Source organism: Chelon labrosus (genome assembly GCF_963514085.1).
Source record: "Chelon labrosus genome assembly, chromosome: 5".
Taxonomy (NCBI): Eukaryota; Metazoa; Chordata; class Actinopteri; order Mugiliformes; family Mugilidae; genus Chelon; species Chelon labrosus.
Window position 1 is genome coordinate 8,213,689 of NC_140341.1, and position 22,191 is coordinate 8,235,879.

General features: G+C 43.3%; 2 protein-coding genes across 2 annotated transcripts in view; one reads left to right on the forward strand and one right to left on the reverse strand.

Annotated features, from left to right (window-relative positions):
* The window catches only part of pdia5 (protein disulfide isomerase family A, member 5), a 65,613-nt gene extending 49,073 nt beyond the window's left edge, over nucleotides 1–16,540 (reverse strand). Inside the window, exons 1-3 of the mRNA XM_084545223.1 lie at nucleotides 16,327–16,540; nucleotides 4,220–4,346; nucleotides 846–933 (exon numbers count right to left, since the gene is read on the reverse strand). Coding sequence (XP_084401349.1) covers nucleotides 846–933; nucleotides 4,220–4,346; nucleotides 16,327–16,392 — 281 coding nt within the window. The 5' untranslated portion in view covers nucleotides 16,393–16,540. The remainder of the gene's footprint in view (nucleotides 1–845; nucleotides 934–4,219; nucleotides 4,347–16,326) is intronic.
* Nucleotides 16,541–18,080: 1,540 nt separating this feature from the next.
* sema5ba (sema domain, seven thrombospondin repeats (type 1 and type 1-like), transmembrane domain (TM) and short cytoplasmic domain, (semaphorin) 5Ba) overlaps nucleotides 18,081–22,191 on the forward strand; it is a 188,045-nt gene continuing 183,934 nt past the window's right edge. Inside the window, exon 1 of the mRNA XM_084545217.1 lies at nucleotides 18,081–18,181. The gene's annotated coding sequence lies outside the window, so the exon portion shown is untranslated. The remainder of the gene's footprint in view (nucleotides 18,182–22,191) is intronic.

Sequence of the window (22,191 nt, forward strand, 5' to 3'; positions counted from 1 at the left end):
GCCAACTAGTCAAGTTTCAGTTCACATCTATTTCTGTCCAGACTCACACGTTTAGTGAAGGCTTGGATGAAAAAGTGTTTTTGCCAAAATTGGAGAAAATACCTCAAAGCATTTATTTTTAAGACATGGCATTTACGATATGGCCAGAGTTGTGTTTTTGTAATGTCACAGTGACTTTGACTGGCACATTTTAATTCAATTTAATCCTTGAGTCCAAGTGGACGTTTGTGCCACATTTGAAGAAATTTCATCACGGCGATTCTTAGCCACCGTGTTCACAAGTATCAGACGAATGGAATCCATAAAAAAACTGTGTTGGTGCCAGACGTGTTATTGGACTAATATTATTTTAGCATAGAAATAGTTGCTTGGAAGCCTACAATCAAACTCAAGTAAAAAAGATACAGAAAATGTGAAGCATCATCCTTCTTCCCCGCAGAAACAGCACGCAGAATCCAACAAGTGCCTTCATAATCATTTACTTGTACTTTTAACAACCAAAAAAGGAAAACTTGAAATGGTCCAAATAACATCTTAACACATCAGACCCAAAGCTTCAATAGCTCTAATAAGTGAGTGGCCTGTCAGATTGTGCCCGTACAATAGAACCAGTGGAACGAGGCCATTTATACCCCAGAGAAAAAGCTATAAATTGTGCAGATGGATGGCAGCAGAGACATTCTCGGGACGTCTAAATTGCTCTGCCTTTATAACTGCTGTCAGAAAATTCCCTTGGACAAAAGAGGCCCTAATGTCAAAAACAACGGGGTGTCGTATAGAAATGGAAGGAGAAGATGTGTTTTTTTTTTTGTTTTTTTTTAAATGTATTTTGTGCATTTACTTACCCACAGTTGACCCAGGCAATAGTCCCTTGGCCCTTCACTGTCTGGGCGACATCGGACAGCAGTTTCAGGTGGGAGTCCCCTGATGTTGCTACAGGCAGAGAATAAACACCACAATCAGTCTTGTTACCAAAACCATTCAATAGCTGTGGAAACCAAGAGACTCGGGACACAGAGGACACTGTCATCTGAAACACAGTGAAGAGGAGTTGAGTTACAGCGGAGCTCGGTGTCTTGCTAAAGCACCAAGCGGCGAAGAAAGGGACCACTGAGTTTGGGCTGGAGGGACGACGGAAGGGAAGAGCGCTCTCTAATACCTTTCAGAGGATGCGTTCGGGGAGGGGGCTTAAGTTACATCAGCTTTCAGCATCTTACAATGGCGTCCGAGCAGGAGCTGGGAGGATTATGCGGTCACACAAAGACTGCAGCTGCTGAAGCAAACCAAACGGTGAAGCACAGCAGGTACCTGTAAAGGAACCACAGCACTTCTTGCTACAATATCCCAAGCCGTTATCAACGCCGTGTGTGAGCTCACCGAAGGACGGCGTGGAGAGTTCATGACCACTGGAGATTTGCGCAATCTTCGGTGTCGGAGAAATATTACGGTTGAGTCGTACGGTTTGCTATCTGTCTCAGGGATGAGAAACTAGCGTGATATAAACGAACACAAGCTACAACAACAACAACACACTGTAATATTGCTGATTTTCATCAGATATGGCAGGAAAAGTGGATTCCTTTGAGTAAAGTAAACAATGTGTAATATTCTAGTTCTTGTGTAACCCAATACATCATTTTTATACTCCCCCGAAACCAAACGTGTTTTATTCAACTGGATAAAAAGAACAATTCCTCTAGACGCTCCAGGCCAAGACTATATTTAGATGTAGAGGCACTGCCACGACTCCCCAGGGTCCCGCCTAGCTCAGCTCCGGAAACAAAAACATCTGGCATGTCAGTGTCAGTTTATTACCGTGTATGGAGCAGGATGCTGACTGGTTGCTCATTGTTAATGTTTGATGGAAGCAAACCAGGACAAAACTCAACAGGGATGTGACTGACAGCCGAGGTTTCGGGGGGCTCTGTGACGAGCGGGAGAAAAAAAAAATAAAGGGCGAGGCTGTTTATTCAAGACTGTGAGGTGGCTAAGGGCAGCCAGTTCAAAACTGTCTTTGAAGAAGGAAGCTCTATGTGAAGCTGCAGGCAGTGATCAATCAGAGCCACGGCTCGATACGAGGAAGCCTTATCCAATGAGCTAATGTAGTGATATGGGTCATGAAGCTGCGCGGCTCTGAGAGCCCTCTGTGGCTTATTGAGCACTTTAAGGGTCTTTTGAATGGATAAAAATTAGTAACGACGAGCAGCTCCTTCTACAAGACTGCCGAGCACATTCCTCTCCTTCTCTGAAATCTGCAAATGAAAATGGAATTTAGATTCACTTGGGTGCATTAAGGATTCCCTAATGGCAGGGAGAGAAATGCAATTTGTACTGTATAACTACAGTTTTCTTTGACTGTCTTGGTTTCTATTTAACAGCTACTCTCTAATTCTGTAAGATAGGGATTTCCAAGTTCATTACTGGGACAGACTACTGTGATCATCCTTTGAAAGCAGGCTGCGGGGCTAACGCTGCGCAAAACATTAATTCTAAATACACTTTAAGATGCCGCGGTAGAAGGCTCTTAATGAATTATATCAGATTTCTGTGAAGTCCCATTCCATGTTGGCACTTTATTATTACAAAGGATTAAAAATATAATGCACTCAGGTTTCTGCAAAATTACACAATTTCCAGCATTTAAAGAAATAAACAATGACAAAAGACAATTAATTATACATGCAATATTTAAGGGGAACTACTGTTTCTTTACAATCTGGACCTTATTTCTAGCATAAAATACCATCGTTTACTCACCAATAACCAATGACTCCGTTTAGTCCGGAGTCACCTGTTGACCTACAGACCCCGGATGATGATAACAGGTAACTCCGGACTCAACAGGGAATAGCACTAGCGTATCATAACATAATATTGGTGAAATGAACGAGTTTGGCGGCAGATGATGCGTTATTTAGAGGCTGTGTTTCGGTGCCCCATTCACTCCCACTATATGGATATACGCTGATCTAATTATCTCCTGAACGAGTGCAAATGAAACAAAAGTGATATTGGTGAGTAAACGATGGTATTTTATACTAGAAATAAGGTCCAGGTTGTAAAAAACAGTAGTTCCCCTTTAAGGCAATTTGAATGGGCCCATTGTGCGTTTGTAATGTTGCCGCTGTTGGAATGTTAACTGTGCATCGACTGCATTTACTTGAATGAAGTGGCATTTATTCAGATGAAGGTATAATTTGGGTAAGGACAGTCAAGTGATTGTGTTCGTAAACACCTTAAGATTCATCTGCGGCATCTTTCACAACCAATTCATTAAGAAAATTGTAAATCTCTCTTCTGATTATAATAAAACTGTTTGAGTTGCCTGTAATTCTATGCACCTACAAGTACATCATCATAGTAGCTATAAAAACTTAACTTGCACTTCAGAAAACAAAAACTGTGGCAATTTGAATCAAATTATAAAAATGACAGAAAGTCAAAAGTGGTATTTTTCTAGTTTGCAGTCATAGTGGCTAAAACACTGCATGTCTATGAAAGATGCATAACACAAGATACTATCACACTAATGTTATTTGTTTTTGCAGCGCTCCACAACAACCTCTGCAATGACAAACAGTTTGAGAGCTATTGAGATAAGACCGGCATTATCCACAAGTGTTTACTTTGATTGTCTAGCAAGACTGTCGTCCCTGCCGCCTCCTTCAACAGAGACAATGGGTGCACAGAAAGAAATTCATACTGCTGCATGTGCAGTAGCCTAATAGGCAGTTTATACTTCTGGGTCACCCTACGCTGACCCTAACACCGTAGCCTGACATGCACCCTTCCCTGAAATGTAACTTTATTATTTCCGGCTGCTTCTCCATCTCCGTAATTTTCGAATTGATTGTTTTGGATCAATAAAGATGGAACACATCGAGGAAAGGTTAAGTGAGGAGGTTCGGAGATACAAACCTCTGTATGACGCGTCTTCGGTGAAATTTCAGCGAAAGTTTCAGTCGCCATTGTTGAAAGTGAAGCAGGAAGTAGAAACAAAAATTAACCCAACTGGCGAAACAGCGCAGACTAGTGTTTGGGTGGTAGGTTACGTGTAGGCCACATGAGTAGGTTATGCCGTCTAAGTCCCGCAGTACCTTGAATGAGCCTTAACATAACATATCTGACAGCAAATTCCTCCCAGCAACTAGAGAAACGTTCTTTTCTTAACATCTTCCCATTCAGCCATCCATCATGTGCAATGTCTGTTTTCTCTAACCTGTCTTGGTGTAGAGCACCAGAACGTTGGTTCTCGTCCTGAGCAGCTTCTTGAAGTCTTTGTGGTCGCTGACTTTCTCTATGAGAGGGGACACCTTCACCGCCTCCAGCACTGACAGCAGCCACACCTGGTGAAACACATACATACAACTTAAAACAAGCACGTGGGGTGAACAGGGCTGGTTATCAAGTTCTTTCTTTTACCGAAAACAAAATGCATAGCCGTGAGAGTCATTAAAAAAAAGAAGCTGGCGTTAAATGTCAGATTTATACGCTCTTTAACTGATTACACCGTTACAGAGCGAAACCAAAGATATGTCGATTCTTGAGTTGGTCACTGAGGCAATGTTTCCCCAACAAATACTCCAGGTCAGGTAATTATTGATCTTGTACTGTATATTCAAAGCCCTCACTGGATGATACACAATGATCAGGCATAACATTATGACCACCTTCCTAATATTGTGTAGGTCTCCCTTGTGCCTCCAAAACAGTTGTGCCTCATCTGAGAATGGACATGGGCCTTCTGAGGGTGTCCTGTGGGACCTGGGTCCTATGGGTTGAGGGGAGGGGCCTCTGTGGATCATCCCACAGATACTTGATCAGTTAGTGAATTTGGAGGTCAGGGCAACCTTCATGCTATTTTTTTTTAGTTGTTCCTAAACTGTTTTTGTGTGTGTGCCTGTGTCAGGCTGCATCCTGCTGGGGATGGCTGCTGCCATCAAGGAGTGTCATTGCTATGGGGTGTGGGTGCCTGGTCTGGTCTAGGTGGGTGCTACATGTCTAAGTAACATCCGCATTAATGCCAGGTCCAATAGTTTCCCAGCACAACACTGGATTGTCACAAGATGGTCAATGTTATTTACTTCTCCTGCCGGTAGTCATAATGTTGTGGCTGATCAGTGTATAATAAGCAATTTCTTTTCATCTACTCTTGTACAACCTGTACTTAAGGTGTCTGCAGAGACATCAACAGACGGGTGCAACACTGGTAGTTGAATTAATAATATGAAACATCTAATACGGGAAACAAAGCCCGTACAGAGAGGCTTGCACTTTAATCAAAGACGACTAAGGGAGGAACAAAAAAAAACAAAAAAACAACAAGACTGATTGCACTCTGGCTGCTTAAAGTTATTTCCATGCATTCTAATCGTCTCTGTCCCATCACCATTCATTAAACAGCCCCTTATTTCTGCCTACGAATAACTAAATTAGACACCAAACATCGTCTGCTCGCTCAGCGGATCGGGCCTGATGAATGATATCACCTGGAATGAAAACAAGCACCTGTCAGCCTCGTTTTCTAAATTTAATTCCCAGCTTGACGCTCTTCCGAGGTGAGACTGCAGGGAGTTTTAAGATTAAAATTACAACAGGGAAGTACTTAGAAAAAGAAAAAAAAAAAAGTTACACGATCATAATAAGCACGGTTTGCGTTGAGCCGGGGAGCTTTTTAAAAGTCGTCACCTGCGCATGAGTCGGATCAGGCTGCACACAAGCTGTGTCAGTGTTTGTTAAGGACCCACGGGAAGCACACGGCGAAGGGTGGGATAATTAGAGGCTGGCTAGGTGACACTTGTCTGCATAGGTGCGCGTTCAGTTGCTTTCGAGAGCGAGGAGGAAAAGATGCCAGGCTGTCTCGCTCATCCAAGCAAGACAAGAAGTACGATGCTCGACGGCCGCCAAGAAGGATTTAAGTTATGCAAAGTGAACAGGAGTCTTACTTAATCACTCACTTCCTCTGCAAATAGAGGAACATTTACTGCAGTCATTTTTCTACTACAAATAATGGCGGCTATCAAGCCACAAATGGTGCTTGTGGTTACTTGATGGGAGGAGAACGAGCGGCCCAATATTTTATAATAATGAAAAGTGAGAAGATGCAGAACGGAGCTGAGAAACAGAATGCACACGTAAACCGAATTACTGTATGTCTGTGTAATACCTTAAATAAAAGACAGGGGAGTTCAATACATTAACAGTGGAAATATTTCCTTATTCTAAGCTAGATAAACCAATCAGCCAAAACATTAAAGACAGGAGAAGTAAATAACATTGAGCATCATGTGACAGTTCAATGTTCTGCTGGGAAACGTTTGGACCTGGCATTCATTCATGTGGATGTTACTTAGACATGTAGCACCCACCTAGACCAGACCAGGCACACAGAGGACCCTCCCCTCAACCCATAAGACCCAGGTCCCACAGGACACCCTCAGAAGGCCCATGTCCATTCTCTGATGAGTCCCAACCGTCTTGGAAGCACAAGGGAGACCTACACAATATTAGGAAGGCAGTCATAATGTTATGCCTGATCAGTGTACATAAGCTGAGAAAGTTCATGTGGATGCTTTTTCTTTTTTTTTTTTTTAATCAATTACTAACCCCCTGCAGGCTTGAAAAATGGCTCCATAAATTGTGTCACTTTCTAATTTACATTTGAGTTAGAAAGGAACCAAATGATGACCAGAAATAAAACGTGTTTCAAAGGCACTCCAGCCATAGACGAGTGGATTATTCGTCTATATTTACTCTTTCCAGAGAATAGTATTGTCTCCGGTTCTATAGATTCTATATACTTGTACGAGCTTTGAAGATATGAAAGGGGCTTGGGAAGGTCTTAGGGATGTTTCGGCAGATTTTCTGATGTGACTCTGGCTCACCTTTAAGATCCATTATAACTGCTGAAAATCCAACACGCATGCACCTGTCATCCTCCGCGAAGGAACTAGTTACAAACTTTACATAACTTTTTAACCTTTCAAGCGTTTAATATTCCAGAGACAGAATTCTGATGGGGTTTTCCAACTAAGCAATTAGAAAATGTTAGGGCCGTGATATGTCGTTGGCTGGGAGTGTTTGTCCTGCAGCTTTTCAGCCTACTGAGCAAGTGGAATCAGCGGCGGACGAAGGTGGTGACGGAGATCACTCTGATTGGCTGTTCAAATTAGTAAACCAGTGCACAGGAACAGGAGGGGAAGCTACGCAAGTAAGCAAACTACAAAGGCAAGAGGGCACACACAGATTACTCTTCCTAGCATCCTAGCTAGTACTACTTTTCCAGTTTGCCCTTCTGAAAGACCAACAACAGACTGCTGCAACCTGCCACAATGGAGTCTTATTCTCTCTCACGCAGGCGTAGACCGATACGAAGCAACATCATAGTCTGCTTTGTTGCCGGTACTTTATTTATGTTAGTTTGTGTTAGTCCACACATTTTACACTTTACACATTTAAAGGACCAGTGTGTGGGATCTAGTGTCATCTAGTGGTGAGATTGGAGATTGCAACTTAATTGCAAATTAGTAAGGAAACAAGTATGGACTCACCAAACCGAAGACAAAGGCCAACTGTGACATCGCCTCATGTTGCTTGTGTCCTAGCCAAATAGTTGCACTCGAATGCACCGCAAAGGCTATAGCCAATGCTAGTACATGAGTTCTACACCAGCGTAAATGGAAATAACTCTTCACCCCTTTCCAGGTGGCAGTAGGGGGGTTTATTCTAGATCACAGGTGTCAAACCTACGGCCCGCGGGCCAAAAGCGGCCCGCCGGGGGGGTCTAATCTGGCCCGTAATCAATTTGCAAAGTGCAAAAATTACACTGAAGACATTCTGCCATCCCTTGGTTTCACACAGTTTTAGTAAGAGCTGTGGACACAACACAACACTGAGACCACTAAACAAGCACACTAAGCACTTCATTTTCTTAAGAAATATCCGGTTGTTCATTACATGTTTTGTAATAGTGTAGTCCATTAAATGTAAACACTTTCATGAAGCGCTTTTTTGCACTAAAACAAAGGGAAACATTTGGAGTTTTCGTTATTTATAGGTAAATACGCTATTGTGTTACTGGTCCGGCCCCCTTGAGATCAAATTAGGCTGCATGTGGCCTCTGCACTAAAATTAGTTTGACACCCCTGTTCTAGATGATCATGTATTTGAACATTGAGGGCAGGTGAAGATGTCAAATGAGAAATGTCTTCAGTGTGCACTTTGGACCTTGTTCTTTTGTTCCGTTTCTCTTCTTGTGCACTGGTTCTCTGAGCTGAACAGCCAGTCAGAGTGATCTCTCTGACCCACTCGCTCTGACGCTCACTCAACATGCTGAATTGGCGAAAAGGCTGCAGATGGGGGTCTGACTGGTGCCAACCGTGCGGGACACTAGAAAAACACTGGACAAACTAGGCCATTCACAAATACTTCTGCCAGTAGATTCATCTGAATCAAACACATTGAACCTTTAAGGACATTTATTTTACCATAGAGGCTAGTAAATGCTCATTAACAGCCTTCTACTGTCAAAATACCTCCATTTCATTCACAATAATGTGCAAAACAGACACATTTCTACACACTTCCTGTAGCATGAAATAAACAGACTGGTACCTACTCCGACACGGATGCTGTCAGTAAGCCAACGCTGCTGATGGCTGTGACAAAAATGCGTCTTCCACCAACTGAAGCGTGCGTCATCTCCCGGTGACAGATAGCGACAATAATAGAAATAACTAGACTGCGCTGACAGTTTTCACACAAAGCATCGTAAGCGGCGTGCCCATTCACGAGCGGCGCTACCGCACCGCTGATAATTTAAGTCGGAGTTCCATTACATTACAGCGAAGCACTTGCACAGACAGCTAATATACAAAGTATGAATGCCGCAGAGCAGTGTAATGCACAGTGCATTCAAATAATGTGAAGACTGAAAGTAGCACAAGTGAAATGATAATAAAAATAGTTTTCCATGGTCTTTGAATCATCTGTCGAGAGCTGATGCCGCCTTCTTCTAAGCGGCTGGTAGCCTTGTGCAATAAACAGCAATTTCTCAACTTGAACAGCAAATGATAAAACTGAGCAGGTGATGATAAACTCCAGAGCACAAGTCAATTTTTATCAGATAACTGCAGTCTTAATCAAAACACTTGTCTAGCTATCTCAATAGTTCACGGGCAGTTTCATCACACAGGCGTCTGGTACTTTTTCATCTCATATGGAGACAAGGGGATTAATAAACAATGTACATGTTTGATTCTCTGTCCCACATTAAAGAAAGTAAAGTTATGTAACTGAAACACATTCCAATGCAAATAATCATCCTATTTGGTAAAAACTTTGTCACAGAGAAATATTTAGTCCAAAGCTCACATGCAGTACTGTTTAAAAGTTCCAGCTCTAGGGCCTCGCTGTAAACCATGTTCCACTTAAAACTATTGCAATTCATAAAATCTGAGTAGGTCGAAATGGATGGAGTGTGAACGATGACTCAGTATCAGGAAAAAGATTTCCATAATCAAGGCTTCCGTCTTTCATTTGGTGATCATAATAAAGGTCTGTTTCTGTGGATGCAAAGCAGTTCATCATAGTTTTCTTGACCGACGCAATCAAATGATGCGCATCCTCATCGAAGCACCCCCCCGCAGTCAGTCAGTGGGGGGCGCTGAGCAGTGTAATCTGGGAGGATGCTTGAAATGCATATATGCAGATTTATATGCAACTGTGAGGACGAGATGGTCTATTTTTTCCAAGAATTTCTAATGACTGACCCTTATAACTGTCACGGAGGGGAAAGGAAATCATTATGTTCATGGTTTCACTGAAACCCTCATGCAATCATCAGCAATAGAAACACAGAGACAAGATGCTGCTAGAACTGGAACTCTGAGTTACACTGAGTTACAACTACTGATCATTTTCTATTGATGCATGCGTTTAATATTGATGACTTGTTTTATTTATCATTTGGCTATATCAAGTCAAAAGTTGTGTATCCACCCAAAGGACCCAAAACTTTTAGTCCAAGGAACTTTTTTCAAGGAACTTTAAGGTTCCTTTAGAAATCTAGCTGTCTGTGTGGTGTTTTTACACATTATGTGGATGAAGTCAAAAGCTATGTTCACATCCAAAGCAGTTCCCAAAAGTTTAAGTCTCAGGACCTTTTCGAGGTAGCAAAAGGTTTCTTTAGATCACTGGTTGTCTTCATTTCCAGTGCGGCCTGAAGACCCAGCCTGATGATGTATGAAAAAGTGACGACTGTTCTGCTGCAACTACACTACAACCTGTTCCACTTTAGTCGTCAAAGCAGAGGGCCACACAACGACGACAACACAATTTAAAGCTAAGGACAGGCAATGTTATTTGGGCATGGAGGAGATTCAAGCTGTGCTGCTGTTGATTGTGATTTAGAGAAAATAAAGTAAGCCAACAGACTTTAAGCTACAGAAATGGCTGCAATAAAATACCAAAATATCTGTCTATGAAGAAATGGTGGACTGATACAAGAACCTTGTTGATGGGACGTCAAAAATTGTCCTGACAGTGTAAAGATAGATGATTCAGTAAGAGTTTCTTCTCATTTCATGTTGTTGAATATGAGAATGTTTTGTCTGACTGTCTGAGCGTTGAGCACTTAACGTGTCATCCAAACTGTCACTGATGAAAGGAAAAGTGTGGTAACGGTCTATATTTTTCTATTTTTTCCTTTCTATGTTTTTCTGAAAGAAATCTGGGGGGGAAAAAAACCCAAAACAAGAATTAGTTTCAATTGCAGTTAATTGTACAATCAGTGCCCCATCTTCCTGCTTGACCCTTCCAATCAAGAGTAATAGTACTCACTCTCTCAGTGTTGGGTAATAATCTCAAAAGCATTGTCAAGAAAACTAAAGTATGCCTGAATACTGCTTAGATTTATTGGACACTACAGTGTACAGTTCCATTTTTGCTCCTGACCTAAGGATAAGACCTTTGCTGACATATCCTCTGTCTCTGCAGGACAGGTACAGAGAAACCCCACCATTGGCAACCAATCAGTGAGCTGTGTACCTCCAGAGCTCTGATGGCTTTCTTCGCTCTTCCATCCCTGTGAGATGCATTACAGTGTTGCTGTGCCTCCCAACAATGTCTTTCCCTGTTACTGCTACCCTTCTGAACACATGCTGCAGGTGTACTGCCTCATCGGCACCAATCAGATCAATGGGGATGAGATCCAAGGGGAGCAGCACTAGTCGGTGCAACACACACACAAACTCATTGTTCACACAGTTACACGGGTATCGGGCTCCATCGAGAATTCTAAATGAGGAAGAGGAACGCAAAGCACACAATGGCCATTATTTTTCTTTATTAACTCGACTTTGGCGAGGACAGTCTGGAGAGACAACACAGTGTGATAGGACAGCAAACTACAGCATTTAAAATGACAAAATTAAGTAAAACAGAACATCGTAACTTTCATGAAGGTAGGATTTATTGTTTATACACTGTTATTACAGCTAATAATTGCCTGCCAATAATTTTGTTAGACTCTTAACATTAACAGAAAGACAATAAATAAAGACGAGGTCAAACCAACAGTGCTGCAACTGTGCTCTGTTCCAATACCACCATAGCTGCCAGGTCTCTTTGCTGACGGGCACAATAAGACAACGGCTTAAATGTCAACTGGCGCGTACCAAGTGCGATCTCTCAACGAAATCTATTCTCATAATGGCAATCTACCTGAAATCCGTCCATCATCAATCATGCCGGGACCCTGCACAATGATTGTCTCTGTTAAAATGGCATTCGATGACTCGACATGAGTCAGTGCGGGACAAACGCAGACTCAGTACTCTTAGGAAATCCATTAGTGCTTTGTACATCAACAATCCTCGTCTGCCATAAAGGTACGTCCCGTCAGGTTGTTGTAAAGAAAAAAAATAAAATAAATGTGGCGCTTACTAAGCAGCAGGTGCCCAGCTCCAGCCTGCGATCCCACACCCCTCCATCTGCTGTGAAAAATCTGGCTAATAAGTGGCCCCCAGTTCTGGTTAAGTACTGAATCAGCACATATCACACCAGTGTTTGTCAAGTGCTTGCCTTGAGTTGCCTCTGACTAATGAACCAATCAGGTGTGCGCTGGGGAGTGTGGGCGCTTTGATTGTAAAGGAAGCTTTATGCAGCAGCCGATAACACAAACAGAGCTCTGATTTAGAGGCCTCTCTCAAATTAGCAGAGGAGCAATCAATTAGCAGCTTCCGCAAATATCACATTTCAGCTATCAGTGATGGAAGTCATGGGAGAAGCTTAGCCTGCAGACATAAAACCAAGCTAATGCTGAGGCATGAAGCTCGTTATTGGATGTTTCTGTGTGTAGTCTGATGTTGACATTAATAAGTTTAGGTTATGTGACACTGTGGATGGATACAGATGCTAAAAATGTCTGTGCTTGGGATGAAACAGTTTCTGTTTTTAATGCCGTTATCTAAAGATCACAAGTTAATTATTTCCTTATCTTGAAATAACACAACTCGTTTCCTCGTGATAATGGATTCCTTTATCTTGTTATCTTGAGAAAACAAAACGCGGATTACCTTATATGACTAGATCATTTATCACGAGAAAACAACTTTTGTTTTCTTGAGAACTTCTGAAGACTTCTGAAATGAACGTCTGGTTCATTTGATCGCGCCAGATATTAGACTTCGAGATCATGACCGTGAGGGAGGATCCGTGGCTGAAGCGCTGAAACCCTGAAGTGCACTCATCTGTGAAGTTGCAGCTGGGCTTGTGTTCTTTTTCAGTGACGTTGTGAAAGGCTCTGTTTCACCCCAAACCGTGACTCATGCCTAAACCTAACCAACCAGTGAGTTAACTTTGCCTGTTTGTTCTTGTGGAAATGAATCAATGAAAATAATAAAAAAAAAAAAAAACCTTCTTTTAAAAAAATAGTGTCATTCTCAGCTGCAGTGATAAGAGGAAAGTGGAATCAGTTGTCAATTCACATTTCATGTTTGGTCAATACTTCTCTGTCATAGATTAATACTTTAAGTCATTTATTAATTGAGATTTTTTCCTACCTGATAGATACTAATTATGTAGTACAATATTAGCCAGAGCAAGCAAACTTTCAACAATCTGGCAATATTTTACACTAGAAATACATGCTATTGCTTGATGCATGGACTGGTATATTCCTAGATACCCATTCCACCTTTTTAGGCAGTATTAGTATTGGGACAACTCTATTTATTATAAAAGAAATGGCACACAGTCAGTGACCCAGTTTGCCAAATATAAGGAACCTGATGCTTTTCTCCATTTCATACAATTTCAAATTGGATTTTGTAGTGTGGTACATTTCAACCTTACAAACAGACATCAAGTGTATTAATCATTTTGCCAGTCTGTGTATGACTAGGAAAAAAAACAAAAAACAAACACTGACCCATGATTAAGAGTTATTATAGCAACGTGTGTGTACACAGTGTTGGAAATACCTGCTGATATATAAATACTGCAAATGTCAGATATATTTTTGGGGGAACACATCAATAAGAGCCCAGAGCCCCATGGTAAATCTGCTAACAAAATGTCACAGAAAGCAGGTTGAATTGCACTTGAGGTTACCAGCCATAGGGAAGCGAACCAATAGTTAATCGTGTGTGTGCTCTTGTGCAGCTATCTTTCTGAGGACCAGTTTGAGTTTGTGCAAAGTAAGGACACATTGGCCGGTCCTCACTTCTTTACAACGCTGTGAGAGGGTGAAGACTTGGTTTTAGAGTGAAGGATACAATTAAGTTATGGTTAGGATTAGGGTAAGGGTTAGGCACTTATAGGGCGTTTATACTTCTGCGTTAAGTTGACGCAGAGTCTAAGGGACAACGCAGACACCTACGCAGACACCTACGCAGACCCTAGCGCCGTAGCCGATGTGCTTTAGTATTTCCAGCTGCTTCTCCATCTCCGATTAATTGTTTTGGATCAATAAAGAATTGGTAAGGTTAACTGACGAGGTTTGGAGATACAGACATTTGTATGACTCGTGTTCGGCGGAATTTCTGCGAAATTCGGCCGAAACGGAGCGAGCCAGACTGACGTGAGTACAAGTATAAATGGCTCGCACCACCATCGGCTACGTGCGTAGGTTATGGCGTCTATGTCCCCAGAAATATAAACTCTGCTTTAGTTCAAATGGTTAGGGTAAGGGGCTAAGGAATGCATTATTTCAATTAATGTCCTTACAAAGACAGCCATACGAATTTCTGTGTGTGTGTGCTCCTGTGCAGCTATCTTTCTGAGGACCTGTTTGAGTTTTACACCATCAGAGTGAGGACATTTGTGCAAAGTGAGGACATTTGGCCAGTCCTCACTTCTTTACAATGTTTTATAGTGAAGACTTGGTTTTAAAGCAAAGGTTACAATTGGGTTATGATTAGGATTAGGGTAAGGTTTAGGGTTAGGCACTTAGTTGAGGTGGTTAGGGCAAGGTGCTAGGGATTTGCATTTCGCCAATGAATGTCCTCACAAAGACAGCCATACAAGTGTGTGTGTGTGTGTGTGTGTGTGTGTGGTTGGATTAAATGGTTCTGACAGGCAGGCCTCTGCCACCCAGACAGATGCCCTCTAACACAATGATGCAGTGCTTTATCACCTTCCATGCACAATCACCTACATACACAGTGCTACCTAGCAAAACCATGACAAACATACACCCACTCATAAACAACACAGGTCACTATTAGTGAGTTTTTGTCAAAGTCACTCTCAGATATATCTTGCATATAATGGATGATTATTTAAACCACTACAACCAAGATGTTGGTCGGAGACTTTCGTCTGCCACTGACTTTAAATGATTAGCATCCAAATATTACACGGGATGAGTTTATTCTGTCTCGTCCAATTAATTTTGACCCCTGTAACAGAGGCATTCTGTGTAAAAGGGCTACACCAATCACTGTCTAATTACAGCTTAGGGCCAGCGAGCACTTCAGCCACACAGTCATAATTTAGCGAGAGCCGTGGAAGAGAGCCAAGGTATCAAATATTGTCACTGCCCAAATGCGTACACACACCCAAGCAGCGCCCTTGTTTGTCAAGGCTATCGCACAACAGGAAGCAGAGCAGGATAAGGTCCACGTTGGTATGAAGCAGTGGCGTGAAGAGGCGTGAATGCCACCGTGTCTTCCACTGGAAACCACTTAAAACTCTTACATTAGCCACAACATTAAAACCACTGACAGGAGAAGTAAATAACATTGACCATCTCAGCCACCCACCTAGATCGGACCCGGCACCCCCACCCCATAGCAATGAATTCCCATTCTGTAGCCAGACACCACAGGACACCCTCAGAAGGCCCATCCATGTCCGTTCTCTGATGAGTCACAACTGTTTTGGAGGCACAAGGCAGACCTGAAGAATATTAGGAAGGTGGTCATAATGTTATGCCAATTTGAGTATCAGATCTGTGCATGCCCTGTCAGACTTCTAGATACTCCATCTAGTATTTTACACAGTATTAGTACAACATGCTGATACTACAAATGAACAGAAGTTTTCTTTTTGGAAGAAGGCTGACGGATGTGGTTGGTCGAAAGCTGCCTGGATGAGTGGCTCTTGCATTTAGGATGTTTACAGAACAGGCTGACAGTTGTTTGAGGCACTTATCGAGCAAACGATGAGAACTTTTTGATAATTATGCAAGACAGGACTATTTCCAGGAAGTGAGGATTAGTTTATGGTGCTTTCCAAAGGGCACTTCTGCTGCACGTTGATATAAAGAAGTGTCATGCCCACATCCGCCTGTTTATTTCCAACACTTTTTTTTTGTTTTAATAGATAACCAGTCGTGTCAGTTTTGGGCTTTCAGTTTCCCTCCATAAACTGAGTTCACGTGAATTCCTGCCAACACAGTGAAAGAAAACAGCAAACAGAGCAGGCTTCATGGAAGTTATCTGATCAGGTCACACTGCTCCCCTGACTTCACCGTTCCCCGGCTCAGACGCAGAGGGAGGGACGGACGGCGGAGTGCACCGTCCGCCAGTAAAAACCCGTCCTCTCCGCGCTGGCGCTCACATAAACCCGGTCCGTGGTGTCAGCCGTGCCGCGGAAAGCCGCAGCGCCTCGACGTTACAACCGGCTACTTAAATCTGGCCACCAAGTTCAGTCAAGGGCTGTCAACTTCCCTCCGCGCACCTCCTGCAGCCGACAGGCTAGGAGCCGCGGTGTGGAGCGATGTGTGCTCCGATAGCGGACCCGTGCAGCCGCCGCCTCGCGCCGGAGCGTCGCGGAGGACCGCTGCATTTAACACGAAACACGCGAGAGGTTCGTTTGACTCACCAGCAGCACCAGCGTGAACATTTTCGCCTCTCTCATCCGACTCCCGTAGCGCTTCCAAGAGGCCATGATGCCGTTGCCACGTCTGGATACGCAGGCGCACTCGGTTTTCCACGGATTCTCGTTCGCGGCGCAAAGCTCCTCGGGAAATGTAGTTCTCCCGGAACTTCACGGCTGTACGGCACCTGCCACCTCCAACCCGTCAAAACGCCAAAGCTCCCGTCCATGTTATCCGAGCAGCAGTGAGGCTAAGTGCTACAGTCTACTACACGGCTTGATTTTATCACCATACTGCAAGATAATTAATTACACACGAGGGTAATTAGTAAATTGGCTGGTGAATGAATGGCTCTTAATTAGTTCTTTATCAATCTGACATCCGGGAAAATTGTCTTGACGAAATGTGCCCCACGGCATTTGATTTTGCGTAGTGCTCCATCAGTCCTATACGGAGTAAATGTAGAATAAAACAGAATAGAATAGAATAGAAAGCAAACATTAACCGACATTAACCATGTTTTTGGTTTCTCTTTCAGGTTTAGCAGTGATCCATCTGAGAATACGATATAATAGGACACACTCTCCTAAATTCAGATTTAACAAAAAAAAAAAAAAAGATTAACTAGTGATTTAAGAGCCACAAAGAAAGAAAGAAAAAAAATCATAAACAGGTGATTTTCTGAATGGACTTTTGTTTGTACGCTATTATTTCCTCGTTTCATTTTCTGAAGGAAATCAATAACCTGTTATTCAAGACAGGAATAGACTAGACAAAACTAGACTAGACTAGACTAGAATAGAATAGAATAGAAACACGAATTCACATTTAACCATCTTTGTGATAAGCTTTGGTCAAATTGACGTATAAAGAAAGAAAATGGCATAAATAAGTCATTTTCTGCATGGGCTTTGGTTTGTAGACTACTAACTGATTGACTGACTTAATTCCTGTTTATGCTGAGCACATTTACTGGTTTGGTTTTCATGTTTAGTTGTGATCAAGCTGAGGTACAAACAATAGAGGGGAAAAAAAACATGAATGGGAATGATTTTCTGAACAGGCTCTGGTTTGTGCTGATTATTTCCTCATCTTCTAAACCTGTCACGCCAGAGCCATGAATAAAACAGATCAGACGGGAAACATAGATTCAAAACAACCCTATTTTTTCTGGTTTAGTTGTGATCGAACTGAGCCATGAAGAATATGGAGAGAAAAAATTAAATAGGTGATTTTCTGAATGGGCATTGGTTTGTACTGACATACTCACCTGTTATGCAGAACAAGACTACAAAAACGAATATAGATTAGAAACGGAATAATCATGACTTGTGTTCTTTGTCAAAGCAGGAAAAACACTCAGGTGCCCTGTGGAGTTGCATTGCCAGGTTACCCCCAGCAGGTAGACTGATGCGGCGCCCCAGACAACAACAAGCGGGTCAAACCTTTCCCAGAAGCCCTTCTGACTCTCTCCGCTCCGCGCCGTGATTCACACTGTAGCTGCTCCTGCTCTCTGCGCGGACGCGCGGTTGCGACACTCTTCCAGCTCTCCGGGGTGTCCGTGCGTACCTCCTCTCTATTGCGCATGCAAATCGTGCCCCCCCCCCCTTCCTCACTCCTCTCCTCTCCTCTCCTCCCCACCCCCGTTCCCCCTCAACCCGGTGGTATCGTCCGACCGTGTGGGAGAGAGAGCGCAGTTGTCGGCTGCAGGTCTCTCGGAGAAGAACGCACGGCGACTGAGGGAAACGGCACTAGAACCCGTCTCTTTTCTGCCTCCACTGCTCAGACCGCGAGTCTGGTTGCCTTCTTATCTCTGCCTGGCATTTTTCATCAACTTGGGGAATACAAACATCTTCAAAGGTAAAAGAAAAACCACTTTTTCCCTATTTTCTTCAGCTAAATACCTGGAATGATTAATACAAAGCACTTTTTGGGTGTGTTGTGCACCAGTTTCCAGCACGTATCCAGCTCCATATTTGCTCTCACAAGCGATATGGATGTTGTTCGACTTTGACTGAGCTGTTTGATTTTTCATATTGGACGACACACACACAGAAAAAAAATCCAGCATAAGATGATGTAGCTGGCTCAAATAAAAATAACTAAAAACACCCTCCATCACTAATGGATTGGCTACTCTAGTGGGTTTTTTTTTTTTCAGCCATGCTGTGTGGTTCGTTTCTCTCCGGATAATTTTTCTACCAGAGCTGGGTTTGAGTATTTATATATTTTTTTTAATTATTATTCTAAATGTCAAATACTTATCAGGCTTTCACCCCCTACTCTGAGTGCTCCAGGCGAGGTGATTTGTCCGTTGATATAAGCGTGTTTTTCCAGAGCAGCTCCTTTATGTCTCGCCAGTTTTACTTTCCACTCACGTTTCATCCCAGGATCAGAGGCGCATTTGTGGGCTGCAGGAGCCTGCCTGTGCCTGCCACATTAGCGCCGTCTCAAACTTACTTTGTGCCCCTCGCTGCCTGACGAGATGTGAAGTTTGAAAATAATCCTCAAGGGGAAACTTCACCGGAATGTTTTTTTTTTTTTTTTTTTTTTTTTTTTGGAGAAAGTGCATTAACGCGCGACTCGGTTGCTTTTGTTTCCCCCCTTCCTAAAATTGCCTGTATTTGTGTAACCTAATCTGGGGCACGATCATGCGGTGTCAATTTAACAATATTGTTCACCAACTCTGCCTCTGTGAATGTTGCTGTCTGATTTGAGGCGGCCGGCGATGACCTCATTGCTCATCAGCTCCGTTTGACCGACAATTTAACACCATTTTACGCGCGGATCGTGCAGAATTACGCACAGCGCTACGGAGGTTTCGGATTATTCCGCACTTTCCAACTCCCAGCAAACGTTTGTGGGGCTAATTCTGCACGAAAGCACGCAAAATCGTCCATTATTCATGTGATTGTCACTTGTATAAACTGTTTTTCTATTTCGTCTAGACACACTGTGTTTGTATTTTATATTCAAAGGAGGGATAGATATCCAGAAAGGCCAAAAAAGCTTCATGGACTGTGATTGTCGAACAAAGAAACATATTTTTTTCCCCTTCTTGCATGTGTTTAAGTTGATTGTTCTAATGAATTGTTAGAGCAGGGTGAGTGCTGTGTTGCAGCCGGGCGACAGAGGGCACTGTTGAGCAGCACTGCACAGCTGTGCTAACACCTTGCCAGGTGAAGTTTGCTGCATCATGTGCTGGATCTGCTCGTCCTCCCCCCTCCAACCCCCCCCCCCCCCCCCCCCCCCCCCACAGCTGAGCGCAGAAACTCTTCAGCAGCAGACCAAAGTCGCAGCTCTCAGCCGGGACAAATGAAAACCCCACAATGACATTGCTTTAATGGATTATTGCTCCTGTAATTTATTGTTCCAGGTGATTAAATGTCGAGCACTTTTTGGACAGGCTTTTACCCGCAGGCGGTGCACGGGGAGCAGCTTGAGAAAGAAATTTAGTCCATGTCTGGCAATTCTGGCCGCTTAAAATATTGCATTCACTCGACTTAATTAATCAAACAGCGCATTCACTCGAAAGCTATTTCCCACTGCTGGGCTTTTAGGAGCTTTTTAGAGCTCCTTTTCATCGGTGGCGCTTTACTGGACCAGTTGTTCAGCGTCTGCATCAATTAATGTATTATTCATTGACACTCAAATGGCTCTCAGATGCAACCGAGCATGGCTGGTGTGAGTTTTGGCAAAGGTGTTGGATGGCGTGGTAAGTTTTTGCGCGGCTGATTGAAACCACTTTTGCTCCTCTCTTTAAAACGCCATCGACATAAATAAAAGATGCCCCCGGAATGATTTGATAACTGTAATTGATGAACTAAATATTCATGCAGCTATCACCGGCTGTAGCTGGCTCGCTCCCTCCAGCCTTGATGACTTTATTATTCCATTCAGGAATCCAGACTCCGGTTGTTGTGTTGCGCATGCATTCACCCACGCGTGTGAAAGTCCATAACCATATCTAGCCCCCGCCGTTTGATTGATATTCATATATTCTTACAGGTTTTGTCAGGCCCACATGCTTGTCTTATGGATGATTAACGCTTTTGTTATTTGAAGAGCTGTTTTAGCATCCTGGGTCAGTCCTTTCAAATGGAAAACAGGTTTTCATCTTTGATGAACTTATGAGGGCTCTTGACAGGTCCTGGTGGGTTTTTTTTTTTTGGATGGGGGCATCAGACAGGGCGGAGAGAAAGAAAGCCGAAAGATTCCAGACAAAAAAACACAAACTAGATGACCGCCCCCCCCCCTCCCACGCTGTCCTCTCACGCCATCTCTATGGTCACTTTCCCTTCTCCTCTCTGTTTCTCATTTTCTCCTCCACGTCCTTGTAGTTACAGTGCGGGCGAGTGGTTTTCAATGATACGTAGGGGTCCGTATCTCCGTGTCATCTGGTGTCGACATGAATAATTCATTCCCATTAACAAATATGATAGGTGTGGAATAGGGGAGCCGGCGGCCTCTTCATCAAATTTTTAATGACGCATATTCAAACTGCGCCGCGTGAATTATTTCTGTTGTGGGGCATCACTCGAGAGGGGACAAACGGATATGAAAGTTTAATGCCCGAAGAACACGATCTGTCCTCCCCTCCATCTGATATTACATCTCGAGGAAAAAGAAAAAAGAAAAAAGAAGCTCGTTCACTGTGGCCTGACCTCCACGTGTGCAGCGTGAGTACGTGTGTCTAGATACGGCTGAGAAGCGAGCTCCGTTGTAGTGAAAAGGAAGAAGTCTGAAGGGAAAATAATGTCTTCCCGATATTGAGCGTTTAGTCATTTCACGGTGAAGCCTCTCGACGACCTGAACCACGGCGGAAAGTGGGAACCGGCAGCTTTTAAAGATGATATCTCTTCTGTCTAGTCTGTCATTCAGCGTTTTGGCTTTTCATGCATGTCAGACGAGCTTTTCAGGACATCTGCTGCCCCTCGCGTGAACCAGAACCTCTGTTTATTTATGCGCCGTGACACCTTGTGCTCTTTACTGAACCCAAACTTGAGTGCAGCAAAACAAACAAAATAATAAAAAAAGCATTCATACACTTTGAAATCCACGAAGGATGCTGAGTCTAGCTGAGGAGACTGTCGATCTGGATTTTCCTTCCTTTTCTTTTCTCGCAAAGCTCGGTATGTGAAAGTGAAGCATTTTGGACTTCTAAAGTGGCCTTCTTGAGCAGAATTCACATGGTAATTAGGTCAGGAGGAAAAACAAAGCCGTCCACATGGAGAGAGAGAGCAGAAAACATACTGCGTTTTTTAGGTTTTGTAGTTTTCGTTATGGTATTTCAAGGAGAGTGAAGAGACGTACGGAGAGAAGCTTCCTCGAAATGGTCCTGTGAATTCCTGTGAGACTCTCCCTTGTGCTCTCTTTTATGTAAATACAACGCCAGATTTTGAAGTCACAGCTCCGGGCGCTGTGACTTGCGGTGGCAGCCCGCTCGGTCCGGGCTTTACGCGGAGAATACAAAGCTCCTCTGCCTCCCCCTCCCCATCACCTGGATGTGATTATGTCGTCCTGCAGCGCTGACATAAACGTTGCCACTTCCCATTCAATCCGGAAGCCCTGATTGAGGTCGTGTGTCTGACTGCGCCTCGTTTTATTTGACAACTTGGGCGGACATATTAAAATTTGTGGGCGCGGGCGTGATTTTTAGAAGCTGACGCGAGTGCTATGTGGTCAGTTTTACTGTCAGGAACATACTGGATGCTGACAGGTAGACTCTGCTTCGCTACAACAGAATCCCTTTTTTGAGTTTAGGTGTTAATGACAGGGAGATTGCCCACCTGTGATAACCAGACAGATCCGCCGTCAGACGATGGGAGGCACGTCGACTGAAGGCCCGGTGGGTGGAAATGAATAATTCC